Genomic DNA, 16,864 nt, shown 5'->3' with positions numbered 1-16,864 from the left:
TCCGTGAACAGTTCAACGCTGCATCGCCTGATGGTGCAGGAGGGGGAGAGCACAGCAGAGCAGCAGGCGGGAGGAGAAGACCTCGGCTCCCGTCCCGACCCGGGGAGACAGAGAGATCAGACGAGCTTCCGTTCAGAGCAGACCCTGCAGCCACCCCCGGGGCCACCAGCCCCCAGTGCACACGACCCCAGAAGCCCACCTGCCCCCACACGAGGATCACAAGCCCCTTTCTCCTCGGGCAGCGGGTGCTTTAGTGCAACTCTCTGAGGCTTCTGTCCCCGGGGGGACACAGAGGAGACTTTGGGGGAGGCTTGTCAGGTCACACAGCCGGGCCAGCAAGAAAGGGGGGCTGGTCGACTCCGGCATTTCCCCCGGCTGGAGGAGACGCTACTGTCTCAGAAAGCTCGAGGAGGAGCGGAAGCCAGTGGTGCTTCCACTCTGGAGGGGGCCTTCTCCCCTGTCTCTGCCGATCAGCCGTCTACGCTGACTGCCTATATACACCTGTATACACCAAGAGAGGCTCCACAAGTCCTGGTCAAGGCAGCACCCCCACCTCCGCACACGCTGCTCCTCCCTTAAGAGTGATCACGCAACAGTCATACCTGTTGCTATGAGTGCAAAGGGTACACCCGTGAGAAGAGGGAAGTCAGAGGACTAAGTCCGGGGGGTGGGGGGACTGGAGAGCCAGGGCAGCCTCCTTGGGACTCTGAGGCGTAAGGCAGGTCAGGGGGTTCCCTCTGAACTGCACAGATGAGAAGTGAGGTGAGCCAAGGGGGCAGCTGGACGCCCACTTGCAGAGCACCGAGCGGAGCAACAAGCCAGAGCCTGTTTGGGTCAAGGGCCTCCAAGGGCTCTTTGCAGACGGAAATCAGGCTTCAGGGACCAACCTAGCCGAGAGGACAAGAGATGCAGGATGGAGGGAGTGAGCAATGAAGGACGGAGCCCGGGAGACAGGACGTTTCCTGTGGGCTCTGGCCAGCCCAGGGTCAGGAGGCATGCAGCAGGCGGGCCCAGCGCCAGCACCCCCTCCTCAGAGAAGCAGGGGAGGAAACTGTCCCTGCATCTTCATTCAACACCCAGACGACTTCAGACAGAAACTGAATGTCTTTCCAACGTCAAGGGTACAAACAAGGGCTGAAACAAGATTTCTTAAATTGCTTATCGGTGACTCAGTTCAAATATTTTCATTCACATTTCACCAAAATCAGCTAATCCTTCCGCCACCCAGCGCCGCCACGGAAGAGGACAGGGCCGGTCCCTGCCCTTAACCCGGGGTTAAGCGGGTGGTGAGGAGCTGAACAAAGACACCAACTCCCGGCTCATCTTCCTGAAGCATCAAGCCGGCCCAAAGATTTATGGAGCAGCATTAACTGGCAATCACTCTTAAAACACTTGTCAAGCCAAAGATCATTCCGTGCAGCACACTGTTGGCTCCACAGAAGTTTCCAGAGGATGAGAAGATTCAAAGCCAGGTGGGGCCCGCAACCCCCTTCCCTCCCTGCCTGATGACGACGTTCGCTCTCTCCTCCACTGTCAGGAATCCCTGAGCGCGACACTTTGGAGAAATGACCACAGAATTAAACTGAGCTCTGTCGCTTACATCCCCCAACTTCTTACAAGTCATTTTTGATGGCTCTTTCAACCCAGGGCTTTTCTCTCTGTAAACAGGCTCTTCAGCAGCTGGAGGGGCTCAGGAGTCCCTGTGATCTGCGACCGCAGGTGCCTCCGCCAGTGTCCCTCTGCAGCCTGTCTCGAGAGCACACTCCCTCAGGCCGCCTCACCTGCCCTCAGCGGCTCCCTCTCCCCTTCCAGCTCTCTGCTCCTAACACACTAAGGAAGCCAGGGAGCCCAAGCGCATGGTGCCGAAAATACAGGGGATCGGCCTCCGAGAGAGACCTGGAGGGTTCGGTGCAGTCTGCGGTGTGACAACCTGTTATGGTCAGGAGCACTTCTTCTGCCTTGGTTCTCACATTTTCTGAGCAGCTGAGGCTTCCAGATCAGTTACATGTTAAGACAATCTGCCCGCAACTCTGGGCTGCTCTGAACTCCCAACAGTCATCTACTGATGAAAAATGTTACCATTGTAACCAAAGGCATTCATGACCTGCAACCAACCGGGGGTGCGGAAGCCGGGCTGTCAACCAACAAAGGCTGCAAACTACCAACCTCTTGAAAGCCTCACATGGCAAAAACAAAAAGTAAACATACTTCCCAAAAATACTGTGCTAACTTCTCCAACTAGAGAACACTATTGGTTAGACCCCCCACACATACACACACTTTTCACCCGGCGGGTAAACATAAACGCTGTGGCCAATATTTCAAATACTCTTTCCAGGAACACACTTTTCCTTCAAATTATTTGTATCAAGTTTAGAAATAACTTTCCTCCACAACACCATATGGCTTTTCAAACAAGACACCTAAATGCACAATTCTCACATATATGGTATAATTTCAAATAATGCAACTCCAGTCACTATATAACATTTGTATTTCAGCTGAAGTCGGCAATTATTAACGGCTCACCACGTTCATACCCTCAGATGAGGCACTAACATAACCCCCAAAACAGACAGCCGATCTTTCCAGGAGAGAATATTCATCATATTTAATGCCGAGAAAAAGTCACGCACTGTTGTTGTTAGTTGCTAAATCGTGTCCAACTCTCTGAGACCCCATGGACTTAGCCTGCCAGGCTCCTCGGACTCCGTGGCATTTTCCAAGCAAGAACACCAGAGTAGGTTGCCATTTCCTTCTCCAGGGGATCTTCCTGACCCAGGGATCGAACCAGCATCTCCTGCGTTGGCAGGTGGTTTCTTTACCATCTGAGCCACCTGGGAAGTAATGCTTACTTGACTGACTTATGCGTTACTTACCTATAAGTAATGCTTAAACAAACACAAATCATCAGTATCGCAAAACAAAAAGGAAATGAGTCACCCAGAGTCTGAAGAGGAGGGAGGTTTCCTGCTAACGGTGACCTATTCTGATAAGCTTCTGAATGAGGATGGGCACTGGGGCTGCCCAGCTGGTGAAGCCACCGTGTCCTGGCACCACAGAGGCAGGGGAGGGACGGGGGCGGGGCAGAGGTGGATCAAGCAGGCCAACCGCTGTGGCTTCACTGGCTCAGGCCAAGCCCACAGGCCAACCTTAGGCGAAGGGAAGTCAGACAAGAATCGCGTGTACAGCAGGAAGGCAGAGCGATGGTGCCGTACAGTTTCAGAAGCACTCGCTGTAACTCTTACGTCCATTTGCATAAAGTTACCCCTGAAATCCAATCCACACTTTCTTTGCATTCTATCTTTAGGTAAACCTTAAGTGTTGGCTCAAGCTCTTGATCCCTACTTGTGATACCACAAATTCCAAATCAGAACCATTTCTTCAGATCCTGGCAAAAAAAAAAAAAAAGCAAACAAGTTTCCGAAAGGCACTCTCACTGCAAAATAACTAGATCATCAATAAAATACAACATCTTAACACCTCACTGGGCTTGCGGTAAGCAAGGAAAATATCCATGAGCCCCAGGAACTTCCTCCAACCCAACCCAACCCAACCCAACCATAAGTCAGTCAGTCATAAAAGTAGACAAACACCAAAGAGGAAGAAAGCCAGCCAGACTGATGAGGATGGGGAGGGGGAGGACCAGAATATTTAGAACCAAAAAATACAACTGTTAAAATGAGACTCAGTGGATGAGTTAATGGATGATTAGACACAGCTCAGTGAGATCCAAGGACATACCCAGAATGCAAACAAAAAAGAAACAAGGAGATGCCTAAAAGAGAGCAAGACATGGGAGGTCCAGTGAGTGCCCCCTTGGGATTCTGGGGGGGAGTTTAGAAGCCCAGTGGGATCAGATGATAAGATGGCCAACAATCTTTCAGAACTGGCAAGGCACAAATCCACAAGGAAAGCACAACATACACCAAATGGTCAATAAATAGGAAGTTACACGAGAGATACACAGTAACAAGACTAGAGAGCACCAAAGACAAGGAGAGGATCCCAGAGCGCCAGAGGCAGAACACACACCTCCCCCAGACTGACAACCACCCCCTCAACAATAATGGGGGAACCAGAGGTCACGGGAATAACAGCTTTAGGATGCTGAAGGAAAATACTCAAGCAACTGATTTGATTCTAAATAAAAATAAGGGCAAAATAAAGACATTTCCAGGTGATCAGAAAACCAGAGACTTTCCCACCAACAAGCCCTCACTTGAGAAATCTCTGAAGGATATACTTGAGAAAGGGGGCAGGAAAAAAAAAAAAACCCAGAAGGGAAAGTTCCAAGATAAGACTGATAATCGAAGAAACTGGCAAAGATGCAGGTGAAGCTAAACAAATGCTGTCTGTATGGCACAGCAAGGTTCTGCTTGATGAGGTTTTGTGCACAGAGGGTGCTGAACACTGGAAGAGAACAGCATGTGAGCTCCGGGGTGGGCCAGTGCCACAGGACCTAACGTCCTCGCATCATCACAAGTGGAGCTGAAACACCAACTGCAGGCTTCATGGATGTAAAATCCCAACAAGAGCCACTTACAGACTGCCAACAGCATACAGCCTCACACCCGGTCACGAGGTCTGGGCATTGCTTCGCCGCAGGTTCTGGCTGAAGCAGAGCAGAGTTTGGCAAAAATGATGTCAAAGTGGTCAATGAAGGGGCGTGAAACCCCCGTTTTAGCTCAAAGGTCTCAAGAACAAGTTTGATTCTTTTCTGGGAATCCTAGATCCCTCTGAGAATCAGAAAAAAGCTGCTGATCCTCTTCCCCAGAAAAACACTTAGGACCTGAACAAATTTTCACACCAAAGCAAAAGACCTTCCCCAGACATGGGTCCTCCCAGGCCTTGACCAGCTTAAAAAGCTGGAGAGAGTTTAAGTCTGTGTGGGAAACAGTAAAGTTAGACATTCTCCCCATCCCAGACTTAAAACCACATACGCCAATGAGGGGCTGAGTGTAAAAGGAACACCTGGGCGCCAGGTCTGGGGAGGAGGAATCTGGAGGTAAGTCATTCCTTTAATTCACTCTATCATTTAAACATGATCTGACAATCAGTACAACTGCTGCAAAATCTGAACTGTGGGAAATAAGGGCCAGAAAAAAATTCTTAAAGACAGCCCACACCAACCTTACAACCTGGTGCACAAGTACACCAAATGACGGAGACAGAAAAACAAGACGTTCCAGAAGCAGTCCCTAGCCTCACAACTGAGTGTTTTTAATGCCCGCTTCCTGGAACAACCCGGTTAACCAGGGGCAACAACAGTCAAAGAGCCTGCAAAATGGACTCGTGCGGTCCACCTGGAGCCCTACTTCTGCAAACGCACATCCCGACCCCTCGGTGTCGTCAAGACAGGCTGGTGCAATCCGGAGGTTCCCAAATCCACCCTTAAGAAGGAAGGTGTGTGAAGCAGAGATTCTGGTCTCCATTCAAACACAGCAAATTACAAGCTTAGGGGTTGGGACCCAGAATCTGGTCTAGTCTCCATCCAAACACAGCAAATTACAAACTTAGGGTTTGGGACCCAGAATCTGCATTTTAATAAGACCCACGACGATGCTGTGTGCCTACAGACACACACAATATACAAATAAAGACCCCTTTCAAAAGCTCGACTCAGACCCGGATTTATGTAGCTCAGACACTCAAAACTTAATGAAGCATGTCCCACGTATCATGAAAATACGTTCGGTGGTTAAAATCATTATAGAGCACAAGACATCTTAGGTATCCCAGCAAGAACAGAAAAACTTAAGTACACAGGAGCTGAAAGCAAATTCAAAGGAGACGCACAGGAGATGCCTCCATCGTCCTGACCAGGCAAATGCATAAACGCCCTCAGCAATTCACGTTTAACAGACTGCGTTAATTTTCAAAACACACACACGTGACTCTGCTACCACACAATTCCAGCAAATAACTCTATTTTAATTTTTTTTAGTTGGAGGAAAATTGATTTACGATGTCATGTTGGCTTCTCCCCTACAACGTGACTCAGCGTGTCCCTTCCCTCTTGAACTTCCCTCCCACCATCCCCTCTCTAGGCTGACACAGCAAGGGCCAAGCTCCCCGTGTCACACTAGCTGTTTTACATACGCTACTGTGTATGTTTCCAAGCCACCCTCAGTTCATCCCACCCTCTCCTCCCCCACTGTGTCCACAAGTGTGTTCTCTATGTCTGTGTCTCCACTGCGGCCCTGCAGAGAGGTTCCTCGGTACCATTTCTCTAGATTTCCTATATGTCTGTTTAATATATGACATCTGTTTTTCTCTAACTTACTTCACTGTGTAAAACAGGCTCTAGGTTCTCTCTTTTCTTATTTCAGGGGATCTCAATCTTAAGAGCCAACAAACCACACACTACAGATGGCAGGTTCATCTTGACCAACGTTCATGGAAGGTCTCCTGACCTTTGTGACTTCCATCCGAACTACACGGACAATCTGATCAACAACTGTGCTTCTGGTCCGTGTGTGGAGAAGTCTCGCAATGCACAGGAGAGAGGCACAATCTTATCCCAGAGGGAGGAGAAAGGCTCCAAACACTGAACTCTCCCCCAAATCTTGATTATCATTCCAAACTAATCAACCTGAAGACACGTTTTATAAGCCAGATATAATTCCATTCTTAAAAGCTTACTTCCATTTTTGATTGCCTGAAACACCCATGTGTTGGATAAATACCCTCTCAGAAGGCCAAGACCAGATAACTGAGGGCTTCCTGAAATTGAAATTAGCTATTACACTAGTTTTCAGAGGGAGAAAAGCCCACACCCAACGAGAAAAAGAATGATCAAGGTAAAAGAATACTATTTCCATTGTTTTAGAGTCTTCGCTCATGAATTCAACCTGATGCTTATTTGACCACTAGATAAATTAAGATCCTCTGGAGTTCAGGGTTTTTCTTTGGTGATAAAATCAATTCACTTGACACTTTGAAATCTCAAAGGAAACAAAGTCTGCTTTCAAGGTGTGAGCGGGCAGTGGTTCTTTTTTTTTTTTTTTTTTAAAGAATGGAAGAAGATAAAGATGTTTCATAGGGTAAAGTTACCGATTGCTCTGAGATGCTAATGTTACTCAGGCTTCCCTCTTCTCTGAAGCAGTGGTCATCATTCCCATTTCACAGATGAGGAAGTTTGGAGGAGATTCAGCTACTTAAGATACAGCTCTTCCCTTCCTGACCCAGAAGGGAAGACTGGAACCCACACTTCTGGCTCTAAAGCCTAGCGCTGGGATAGGGGTTAGAAGCCCTTTAACTGCTCCACACCCCACCCTCCATGCTCCCCAGCCCCGTGCAAACCCTGCCTCCAGAACAGCTGACCGTCTAAAGCTGAGGTCAGCAAACCAAGATCCACAGGACTGATCGAGCCCACTGCCTGTTCTGTAGAATCCATAGGCTGACTGTATTTTTCTTCACATTTCCAAGTGATTCTTTTTTTTTAAAAAGGAAGACAATTACATGACATGTAAAAACTATATGAAATTTGAATTTTACCACCCAGGAAAAGTTTTACTGGAGCATGGCCTGTGGATGCTTCTGAGCGGCAGCAGCAGAGCTGAGCAGTAGTAACAGACCACCTGGCCTGCAAGGTTTCGGGTATTAACAACTAGCTGGTCCTCTACACAAAGTGTGTGCGTCCCTGACCTAAAGGATGCCTGACTTCTTCTGTACACTATAAACTTCGCAGGATGGGTGAATGTAGAAAAATCTGCCTCCCCTGCTGGAGATGCAGGGGGTAAATCGATTCTGCCCCTCAACCAACAAGAGCTCTTCAACGCTAGAAAAAGCTGATGTTGCTTCCCCCTCGCTGGGCTCTGTTCTCTTCTGTACTCATGAGGCACGGCTACCTTGACCACTTCACCACTGACCAAGGACCTATCACTTCAGACCAGAAACCGTGCTAAGTGTCAGAGGTCTCATTTCTTTTCAGGTGAGAAAACAAAAGTTAAGGAACTCACCCCAGTTCAAGAGGCTACAGGAGACGCCCTGTTCTTACCATCCCAAGTTACTTCAAAAAGCAAGACTCTGAACTTCCTCTCTGTCAACATATCCCTGTGGAATTGTGGAGGTGGAGCCCAAACAAGAAACTTCGACTTCGATTTAAGCAGAACTGGACAAGACCAGGCAACTGGTGCCCGGGGAACTGGTTACTAACATATCTTGGTGCTTCCCACACGGGTCCCCTCCCCACCTGACGAGCAGCCAGATGCAGTGTTTACTTCAAACAACTGCCTCACAAGGAATACTGCCTTGATTACACCAGGACAATGCTATACCTTTAGAAACCAAACCAGACCTCAGAGAGGCATGTTAGATCAGTTACAACACAAGAACAACCATCTCCTTCTGAGCGCTCTCTCTGGGAACCGTGGGTCTGCTTTACATGTTTCTTTCATTTAAACTTCACAGCTCTACGAGGGAAGCTTTGGTTCCAATTTTACAGATGAGGACACTGCGCTTTCAAGGTTAATTTGCTCAAGGTGATGTCAATAACTAGGTTTTCTGACTCCAAATCCAGGCTCTCAATCGCTACGCAGGACTTTCAGATAAACTTGCAATCCTAATATAGACACAGTGCTGCCTACAAGTAAAGCAGAAGTGAGAAAACTCGCTTGGAAAGACACTGACCACGTTATTGACTGTCACCTCAACTGGACCCCCTGCAACACCTTCCCCCAAAATCAGAACTCCGAATGATGAGCTCCACCGTGCAAGTGGGTTGTTTCTCTGCGACTTTCTTCGTTCTCCCGACAGAAGCTCTTGGGAGGCACAAACCATTCCCGTCCCTCGTCCTTCCCTGGCTCCCCATGGAGCGTCCACAGGGCAGGCATTCAATGACATGCTCTATGAACGCAAGCTCTGCCCAGAAGGTGACTTATAAATGAATGCTGCTACCAGAGCAGAAAGCCTGAAGATACAGAAGCAAAGAACTAAATTTGCTTCACAATGCACTCGTGGTGAAGGTGCTGTCTTCAGAAGAACTGGTGACACGTGATATACAACTCACGTGTAGGGTGCTGCCCTCACCCAAACACTAAGGGCACAAGTGACCCCATTGTGTATTTATGACCTCAAAAATGAAGGCAGCGTGAGCATTCAGGCCTAAAATCCTCACCAACAGTCTAGTAGAAACCAAAACCCCTCTTGCCCTGGTGCTATGTACTCTCCCAGCTGTATGTCTCAGCCTACTTCCGGGCCTTTCCCAAACACCACTTTCTTTCTTAGAAAGAATGGAAGCTTGAGAACAGGAGATTCCCCACCCCGCCCCCCCTCCGCCCCTTTAGTACCCTAAATGGGGCTTCCCAAATGGCTTGGGGTAAAGAATCCTCCTGGCAATGCAGGAGACTTTAGTTCAGTTCCTGGGTTGGGAAGATCCCCTGGAGGAGGAAATGGCCACCCACTCCACTATTCTTGCCTGGAGAATCCCATGGACAGAGGAGCCCGGTCGGGTTGCAGTCCACGGGGTCGCAAACAGTGGACACGACTGAACCCAAATGACCCAAAACAGCATCTTGAATACAGTAGGGGACAGCCAATGTGTAAAGGACTTGAACAGAATGGCACACTTTCAGTGCCAGCTAAGGTACAATGACCACGTACAATGTGGGGCAGACCACGGATTCTACGGAAGGCAGCCTCCTCCAGAGAACTTTCGCACAAAAAGTTGCTAGAAGGCCACCACGGATGGCAGGCAACACACAGCCGCATGCTGTGCCAAGGGCGGTAACGCACCGGCAAGAGGGGACACCTCGGAAGGCTCAGCCGGTTGTTATTAAGCGATCGCGGGGGGCCAAAGGAGCTCTACCCGTTACAGACGCTTCCTTACGTCCCTAAACATCCAGGTCTCTGAACGCATCGGAGGTGAACCCACCGAGTATCTACAAGTGAAGTCTCTTACGAAGCTGTATGTACAAACACGCACCCGAAAGCAGAGTGCTCTCCAAGCGTCTGCACTCCCCAGGAAGTCGACTTTGCAACGAGTCAAGAAGTTACATCGGGGCGCACAAGACACGCCTGGAGATCCAAACCGACAACCGCACCGCTCCAAGTCGACGCTGGCAAACCCTTGGCCCAGAACTCGCGGTTCCGACGGGGGCCCCCTTCTCGAAGCTCGCACCACCGCGGCGCAAAAATGAATGACGGTTGGATCCGCGTTAGGTTTAAATTTCCTGGCTCCGGCCACAATACCAAACCTAATTAGAGCATGCGGTCAACGCTCGGCCCTCTCGGCGCGGTGTCGGGCAGCGCTCGGGCCGGCAACAGAGTCAGAAGACAGTCGCACTCGTCCTCGCGCCCCCCCGCCCCCCAACCACGCAGGCGAGAGCCCCCCACCCTGGAGCGCTCCGCCGGGCGCCCCCGCGCCCCGCCGCCGGCTCTCTGGCCCCGTCCGCGCTTCGGCCCCGCGGCCGGGACGCCCCCGGCCCGCAAACTCGGGCGCGCGCGCTTCCGTCCAGCAACCCGCGGCCGGGGCGGGGGCCGGGGGAGGGGAGCTACCTCGTACAGCTCCTCGGAGGCCATGGCGGGCGGCGGGGCGCGCGGCGCGGGGCAGGGCCGGCGAGGCGCCGAGCCGCCGGCGGCCCACACTTTGTTCCAGTCGGGTCCCTGCGTGGCCTGCGCTTCCTGCTCCGCGCGGCGCCGGGCGGGCGGGCGCTCACTCCCGCCGCTGCGGGCCGCCGGCCGGGTCGGTGCGCAGGAACAGCTGCGCAACGCGCCCTCCGCGCCGCGCTCACTCCGCGGCGGGCCGGCTGGGGCTCGGGCTCATCGCGCCGCCGCGGGGCCGGGCCGGGCTGGGGCGGGCGCGGCGGCGGTGCACGGCGGCGCGCGGGCTCCGCGGCTCCCCCTCTCCGCGGTAGTGCAGAAAGCTTCCTACTTGCGGCCGAAAAACCTGCCCCGGCTACTGAGCATGCCCAGTGCGGCCGCCCGGCCCGGCCGAGCCGCGCTCCGGGTTTTCCGGCCGCCCGCGCGGGGGGGGGGGCGGGGCGGGGCGGCAGGCGGGCGGGGCGGCGCGGGGAGCGGCGGGCCGCGCTGGGGCTCGGCGGCCAGGCGGGCGGGCAGGAAGGGGCGGGGTCTGAGGCGGGGGCGGGGCCGCGGGCGGGGGCGGGGCCTGCTCGCCCCAGGGCCCTCCGAGGTCGGGCCAGGCCGCGCGCCCGCCTCGACGTGGGGGGCGTGGCCGCGGCGCACGGAGGCGGGGCCTGCTCGCCCCAGGGCCCTCCGGAGGTCGGGCCGGGCCGTGCGCCCGCCTCGACGTGCGGGGCGTGGCCGCGGCGCGCGGGGGCGGGGAGAGGGCGGGGTCAGCTCGTCCCAGGGACCTCCGGAGGTCGGGCCGGGCCGCGCGCCCGCCTCGACGTGGGGGCGTGGCCGCAGCGCGGGGGGCGGGGCCGTAGGTGGGCGTGGCCTGAGGGGCGTGGTCTGCTCGCCCAAGGGGCCTCCGGAGGTCGGACCGGGCCGCGCGCCCGCCTCGACGTGGGGGGCGGAAGGCGGCGGCTCGCACGGGGGTGGGCACTGACTGGCCCAAGGTTGGGCTCGGGGCCACGCCGTCCGGCGCCCGCAGCCCGCCGCCCCGACGGCAGTGGCGCGCCGAGCCCGTCCGGGCCGGGCCAGCCCGCCGAGGGCCGGCAGCTTGGCCAGGTGGAGCCCCCGCCCCTCCACGTGCCCGCCTCCCCCGAGGCCGCTGCCAAGACCCGGAGCCGGAGCGCGCGCCCGCTCGGCGGCAGGCTGGGGGGCGGGGGCCGGGGCGGCGCGAGGGCGCGGCCGCCTGCGCCCGGCCCGCAGCTTCCCCCGCGCCGGGCCTCCCTGTTCCTCTCGAGCGCCCGCCTCCCCAGAAGAGGAGCTGGGAGGAGGGGCCGGGCTCCGGGGAAAAGTCTGGGTTCCAAGGGAACGGGGCTGTCAGTCGTGGTTCTCCTGGGCGGGGCGGGGTGGGGACGGCGGGGACAGCTCGGTGACCGGTGATGGGCAGGCTCCCCCTGCATTCGCCGCGGGAGAGGGACATCGTGGACCGGCCCCCTGGGCACACCTGCCGGGACCCTGGACGTCTCCCCATCGTTGCGAAACGAGGAAGAGGCTGCGTGGCCCGACTGCCCCAAACGGCCGGCGACCGCCAGCCTCCCTGCGAGGAGAAGGGGACCTCGCGAGGCCCTGCGGGCGGGCCGCTTTACGTGGCCCCCCATCAAACCCAGCCCTCTCCGTCCCCGGTGCATCCTCCCCGGCCGCCCCGTTCCTGGTGCCCCGGGCTCCGGTGAACTAGAAACCGACCTCCGAAAAACAAGGCTCCTCCCACCAGTTTCCTTCTTCAAACCCCATTCGATGGTGCCCCGTACGCAGTTTAATGACCAAAAGGCTTCTCACACACGCCGCAGTCCTTCTTGCCACACCGTTCTCTACCTACGAAGCTCCCCCCCACCCGGTGAATTGGAATTCCAGCGTCCCCACGCCCACGAACGAGCGCAGCGCCTGCCCTTAAGTCACTTCAAGTCGAATTACCATTGTCCACGCCGCCTGCACCCCCTCTGCCTGGAATGCCCCCCCTTTCAACCGTGAACTCCTGCTCCGACGTCACCCCAAAAGCAAAGCCTTCTGACTTCCAGGACCGAATGAGTCACCGCAGCCACTCGGAGCTCACCTCTGCGGACTCTGTTCTGTCCGCCCTTCTCTCCCACCCCCCGTTTCTAGACTACGACCTTCTCCCAGATCGCATCTTCAAGTTTGACTCTCCAGCCCCCACACTATACCTACAAAACAGGGATTTTATTCTGTGAATTGGAATCCGGGCGTCCACAGCAAAGCCCCTGACACCTAATACAGCTCTGATTCCATTATCTTACGCCTTGACAACAGTATCGCAAAGTTTCCACCTTCTCAACCCGTTCAGGAGCTAGCTCCCCTTGACCGCCCAGCCAATTCTCTCTCCCCTCCAAACACGAGCAGCTCTTTTCCTTTCACTGAATGTGTTATTTGCTACATCTGCTTATCGCCTCTCTGGCACACAAATTCATCAACCGTAGTTGTAAGCTCCTTGAAGGCAAGGACTAGCACCCTGTAGCCTCCAAGTCTCAAAGCGGTGGTCGCCCGGCTATGCCGGTGGTCCCAGACTTGCAGGAGGTGGTTCAGAGTCACACAAGCCCAATAAAACACGAATAAAAAAAAAAGAGGGACCCTCAGTATAAAATGAACACACACATCTTAACTAGAAACCTCTCTACAGTCACAGACCGAAATAAATATAAAGCCCCCACTGTTACCGAGGGGAGGGGAGGAAGACCGGAGGCTGTGAAGACATCCACAACTGCTACTCTCAGATTTGGGGCTAGTCCATTTGATACACATGCGATCAAAACACAAGATTTCCCTCACTGTGGGGGAAAAGGAAGGGGGGATTACAGCATTAAAAAAAAATAAAGGTAACTCCAAAAAGCGGATGTATACAGACCTTCAATCCTGATGACCTGGATTATTTATGCTGCTGTGACCAGCATAAATATTAAGAGTAACCGCTAGGTAGAAGTCACCTCGGTAACACACCAGGAGTAAGCAAGCCATTCCCCTAAACTCATCTCTCTCTCTTCTCCCATGATTAGCTGGTTTCCATCTTAATTTAAGAACAAGGCAGAGAGGACCTGTACTGAAGTGCCCAACCAGTGACTGAGAAACTGAGGTCAGCTGTCCACTTTGTTCCTCTCATCCACCTAAAACACCACTGGTTTGTTTAATACTGTTTTGTGTATTTCACCTCGTTAGTTCAATCTGTCTTACTTTTAAGCAAATTCTACTCGCTCCCCTCTCTTTTTAAATATAAACATCTTAGTGGTGCCCATAACAGAAGCAAATATGTCCAAGATCATTTAAGGGCTTTAAATTTATACCACCTTTTATCAAAAAGTGAAGTTTTGCAGTAGTTACCATGACCACGTGTGTGGGTGCTGTGAAAGTACTTTCTCGGTGAATTGAGAATAAAAGTGCAATCACATCCCTAAACTCATCAAGGAAGATATCCGCATTGTGCCCAAAATACATGCGGCACAACAGTTTGTACTAGTGAAATATACAAATCTCAAATAGTACTGGAATGTCGAGAAGGAAGAAGAGGGACACGTGTGATCAAAATACACATCTACCGGTTCTAAGCTTCAGTTCTTACCTGAGGTGAGTGTGTGGTGGATACCAGCAGACACCAGCTAACTCCTTTTCCAAATTTATACGGACAGTGGGTAACGGACAGTCGGCACCACTCAAGACTCTTCAGATCAGGAGTTAAAGCCACTCCGCATCTTGGCAGAACAATGGCTAACATCTTAAATTAGAAGTTCTTTGCTTTCCCCACTCGATATCCCAACCAATCACTTCTTCCATTCTCCCAAGAATCTGCATTTCATCTACATTTGAATCCCAAGTCTCCCAAAAGGAGATGGGGGATGGGACAGGAAAGACAAAAGAAGCCAAGCTCGAGCAACCACTGCTCTCAGAGTTGGAGGCATTTTAAGGTTGGGTGGCTTGGAAAAAGGCCGATAATGATCCCCTTCATTATGCACCCCCCAGAGCAAAATCTTATCTTGGCTACCTCCACAAAAACCTAAAATTTAACTGTAGTTTTTATCAAGAAGTGACCTAAGTTCGTTGGCTTGTGCATACTGAGACCAAAGAGAAGTTAAATGCCATTCTTGTTATAGAGTATTCATCCATAAAAGTTGGGGAAATTCCTATCTCAATCACTCAAAAGAAAGTAAGACAATTTCAGGCCTTACAAAGCAAAACAGAGAAATACAGGAAACTCATAAAATGAATTCAGGTGCTAGGCCCTTTTCTGAATTTAGAGCCAACCAAGCCTTCCCTGAAAGCTTGAATTGGATACCAGTGGCCCCTGCTTTTATAGACAACCAGCAACCTTGGTTTCCTGATTTCAGCTGCTGTTTCCCTCCCTGGCAAAATCGTCAGTTTCCCCATTTCAACCAGCAACTTCTTGCCTACGTCCTTCTTAGTTCCAGGTTTTATTCTCTCCTTCGTATGGGAACAAGTGCCTAATCCGGCTGCCACGTTGCCATTTCCTGGCCAAATGCTATGACTATTTGATTTCTTTGCCCTAGCGATAGCAATTCTGAGACTTCTTCACATCTGGTTTCACCAATTTCCTCTTAGGCTGAGGTTCCACCATTGGTCAAACCTCATCAATTTACATCAAGGGTTATTTTCTTCCTCAACTAGATTTAGTGTTTAACCACAATTCCTTTTTATCTTTAAGCCAAAGCTGATTCTACCAAAAGAATCCTTGTTATATGTCTTTGGTATCTTTCTTTGATGGAAGCAATTGATCAAGACTAATAAAATTTCTCATTTGTAACTTTATACATTGTTCCACCTTCTGGAAGGAGAACAGAACTAAAGTTCATAACGAGTACACAGCCTCGAGACACTGCCTTGACATTCGGTTGACTTTATAACAGGGCAGTAACTAATTCATTTTAGATTCCTGAAAAAAACATCAAATGTAAATGTTCCCTGAATTATTGTGATGGCTGGGTCATTATGTTTGTCATTCAGGGGAGACCATCCCAGTAATCTTATTACCTTCTGGCCTTTTCTAGAGAGAAAGAGATTATCAATAAGAGCAAGTGGGCAGAGATGAGTACATACGGTCTGACTGTTAACACCAGGTGCAAAGGAAGCAGTGGGACTCAGAATATGCTAAGGAACAGAGCAGGTGGGGGCTGAAACCTAAAGCAAAGAGTAAATGAATTTGAAAATAAAGCTCAGACCACACCCACAAACGGAAACATGTCCTGGGGCTTGATATTATTCAATCTCCAGTATTGCCCAGTGCAGAGGTTCGCAAATTGTGGTCCCCTGACCAGTAGCAACAGATTCACCTTGAATCTTATTAGAAGGACAAATTCTCTACCACCAGCCGCCTACTGGCACCTAGCAATCTGTTTAACAAGTTCTCCAGGCGATTCTGACGCATACTGAAGTTTGAGAAGAACTGGTTTAGAACAGTTTTCTTTGTGGTGGTGGTGGGGTTTTTGTTTTTTTTTAAATCAAGCTAGAGATTTCAAACCAGTAGTGGATCTTTAGATTATTTTAGTAGATCTTGATTAGCATTTTGAAGTGAGACAGGATGGATAGAATGGGATGGACTTGGAAAAGGAATGAGTGCATCCATGCTCCACTAGGGACTACGTTTTTGTTTAGTCACTAAGTCATGTCCAGCTCTTGTGACCCCATGGACTGTAGCCCGCCAGGCTCCTCTGTGCGTGAGATTTCCCAAGCAGGAATTCTGGGGTGGGTTGCCATTTCTTTCTCCAGGGGATCTTCCCAGGGGACTATTGTTTCCATTAAATAAACACATATTTTAAAAATATAGATAAATACGTAAATGTTTATATATATGTATATACACACATATGGATATATATACACCCACATTCATACATACATATATTATTATACATTAGGTCATAATGTAAAAGACATTTCTTACACTTGATCAGGACCAAAGAATTTGAAAACCACTGTTTGGCAGATGAATAACAAACCCCTGCAAAGATGGATTGTTAATTATATATGAATGGTGTAGCCAAAGTACTCTAAAACCATTTTCTTAATGATCCTCTTTTTGCAGAACAAATTATTTCTCCATAAATGCTACTAAGGTGTTCAGACCAGGCTCCTTTCTGAATTAACATGTATTATAGAGTAATATATTTTGAACTAATGAGGATTTAGGCCTTCTCTTTCCAAAGAACGTAAAAGCATTTCCAAAGAATATCCCTAGCAGACTGTGCAAAGTGAATACAGTTTAATTTGGTAAACAGCAATATTAAAAGAATGAATAAATACAAACAAAAAGGACTTGCCCTGAGCCAGAACT

General features: G+C 51.2%; 1 protein-coding gene across 4 annotated transcripts in view; it reads right to left on the bottom strand.

The window, feature by feature from the left end:
- CDYL (chromodomain Y like) overlaps window positions 1–14,871 on the bottom strand; it is a 100,115-nt gene extending 85,244 nt beyond the window's left edge. Inside the window, exon 1 of one of the 4 annotated variants that reach the window (XM_055570504.1) lies at window positions 14,141–14,871. In XM_055570504.1, coding sequence (XP_055426479.1) covers window positions 14,141–14,293 — 153 coding nt within the window. In that variant the 5' untranslated portion in view covers window positions 14,294–14,871. Of the gene's footprint in view, window positions 1–8,634; window positions 9,152–10,500; window positions 10,661–12,258; window positions 13,387–14,140 lie in introns of those variants that run through there. The other 3 variants (XM_055570505.1, XM_055570507.1, XM_055570503.1) reach the window with 3 other exon arrangements.
- Window positions 14,872–16,864: the final 1,993 nt, after the last annotated feature.

Source organism: Bubalus kerabau, chromosome 3, assembly GCF_029407905.1.
Source record: "Bubalus kerabau isolate K-KA32 ecotype Philippines breed swamp buffalo chromosome 3, PCC_UOA_SB_1v2, whole genome shotgun sequence".
NCBI lineage: Eukaryota > Metazoa > Chordata > Mammalia > Artiodactyla > Bovidae > Bubalus > Bubalus kerabau.
Note: the sequence above shows the minus strand (reverse complement) of the source record. Positions and strands in the feature narration are given on the sequence as shown.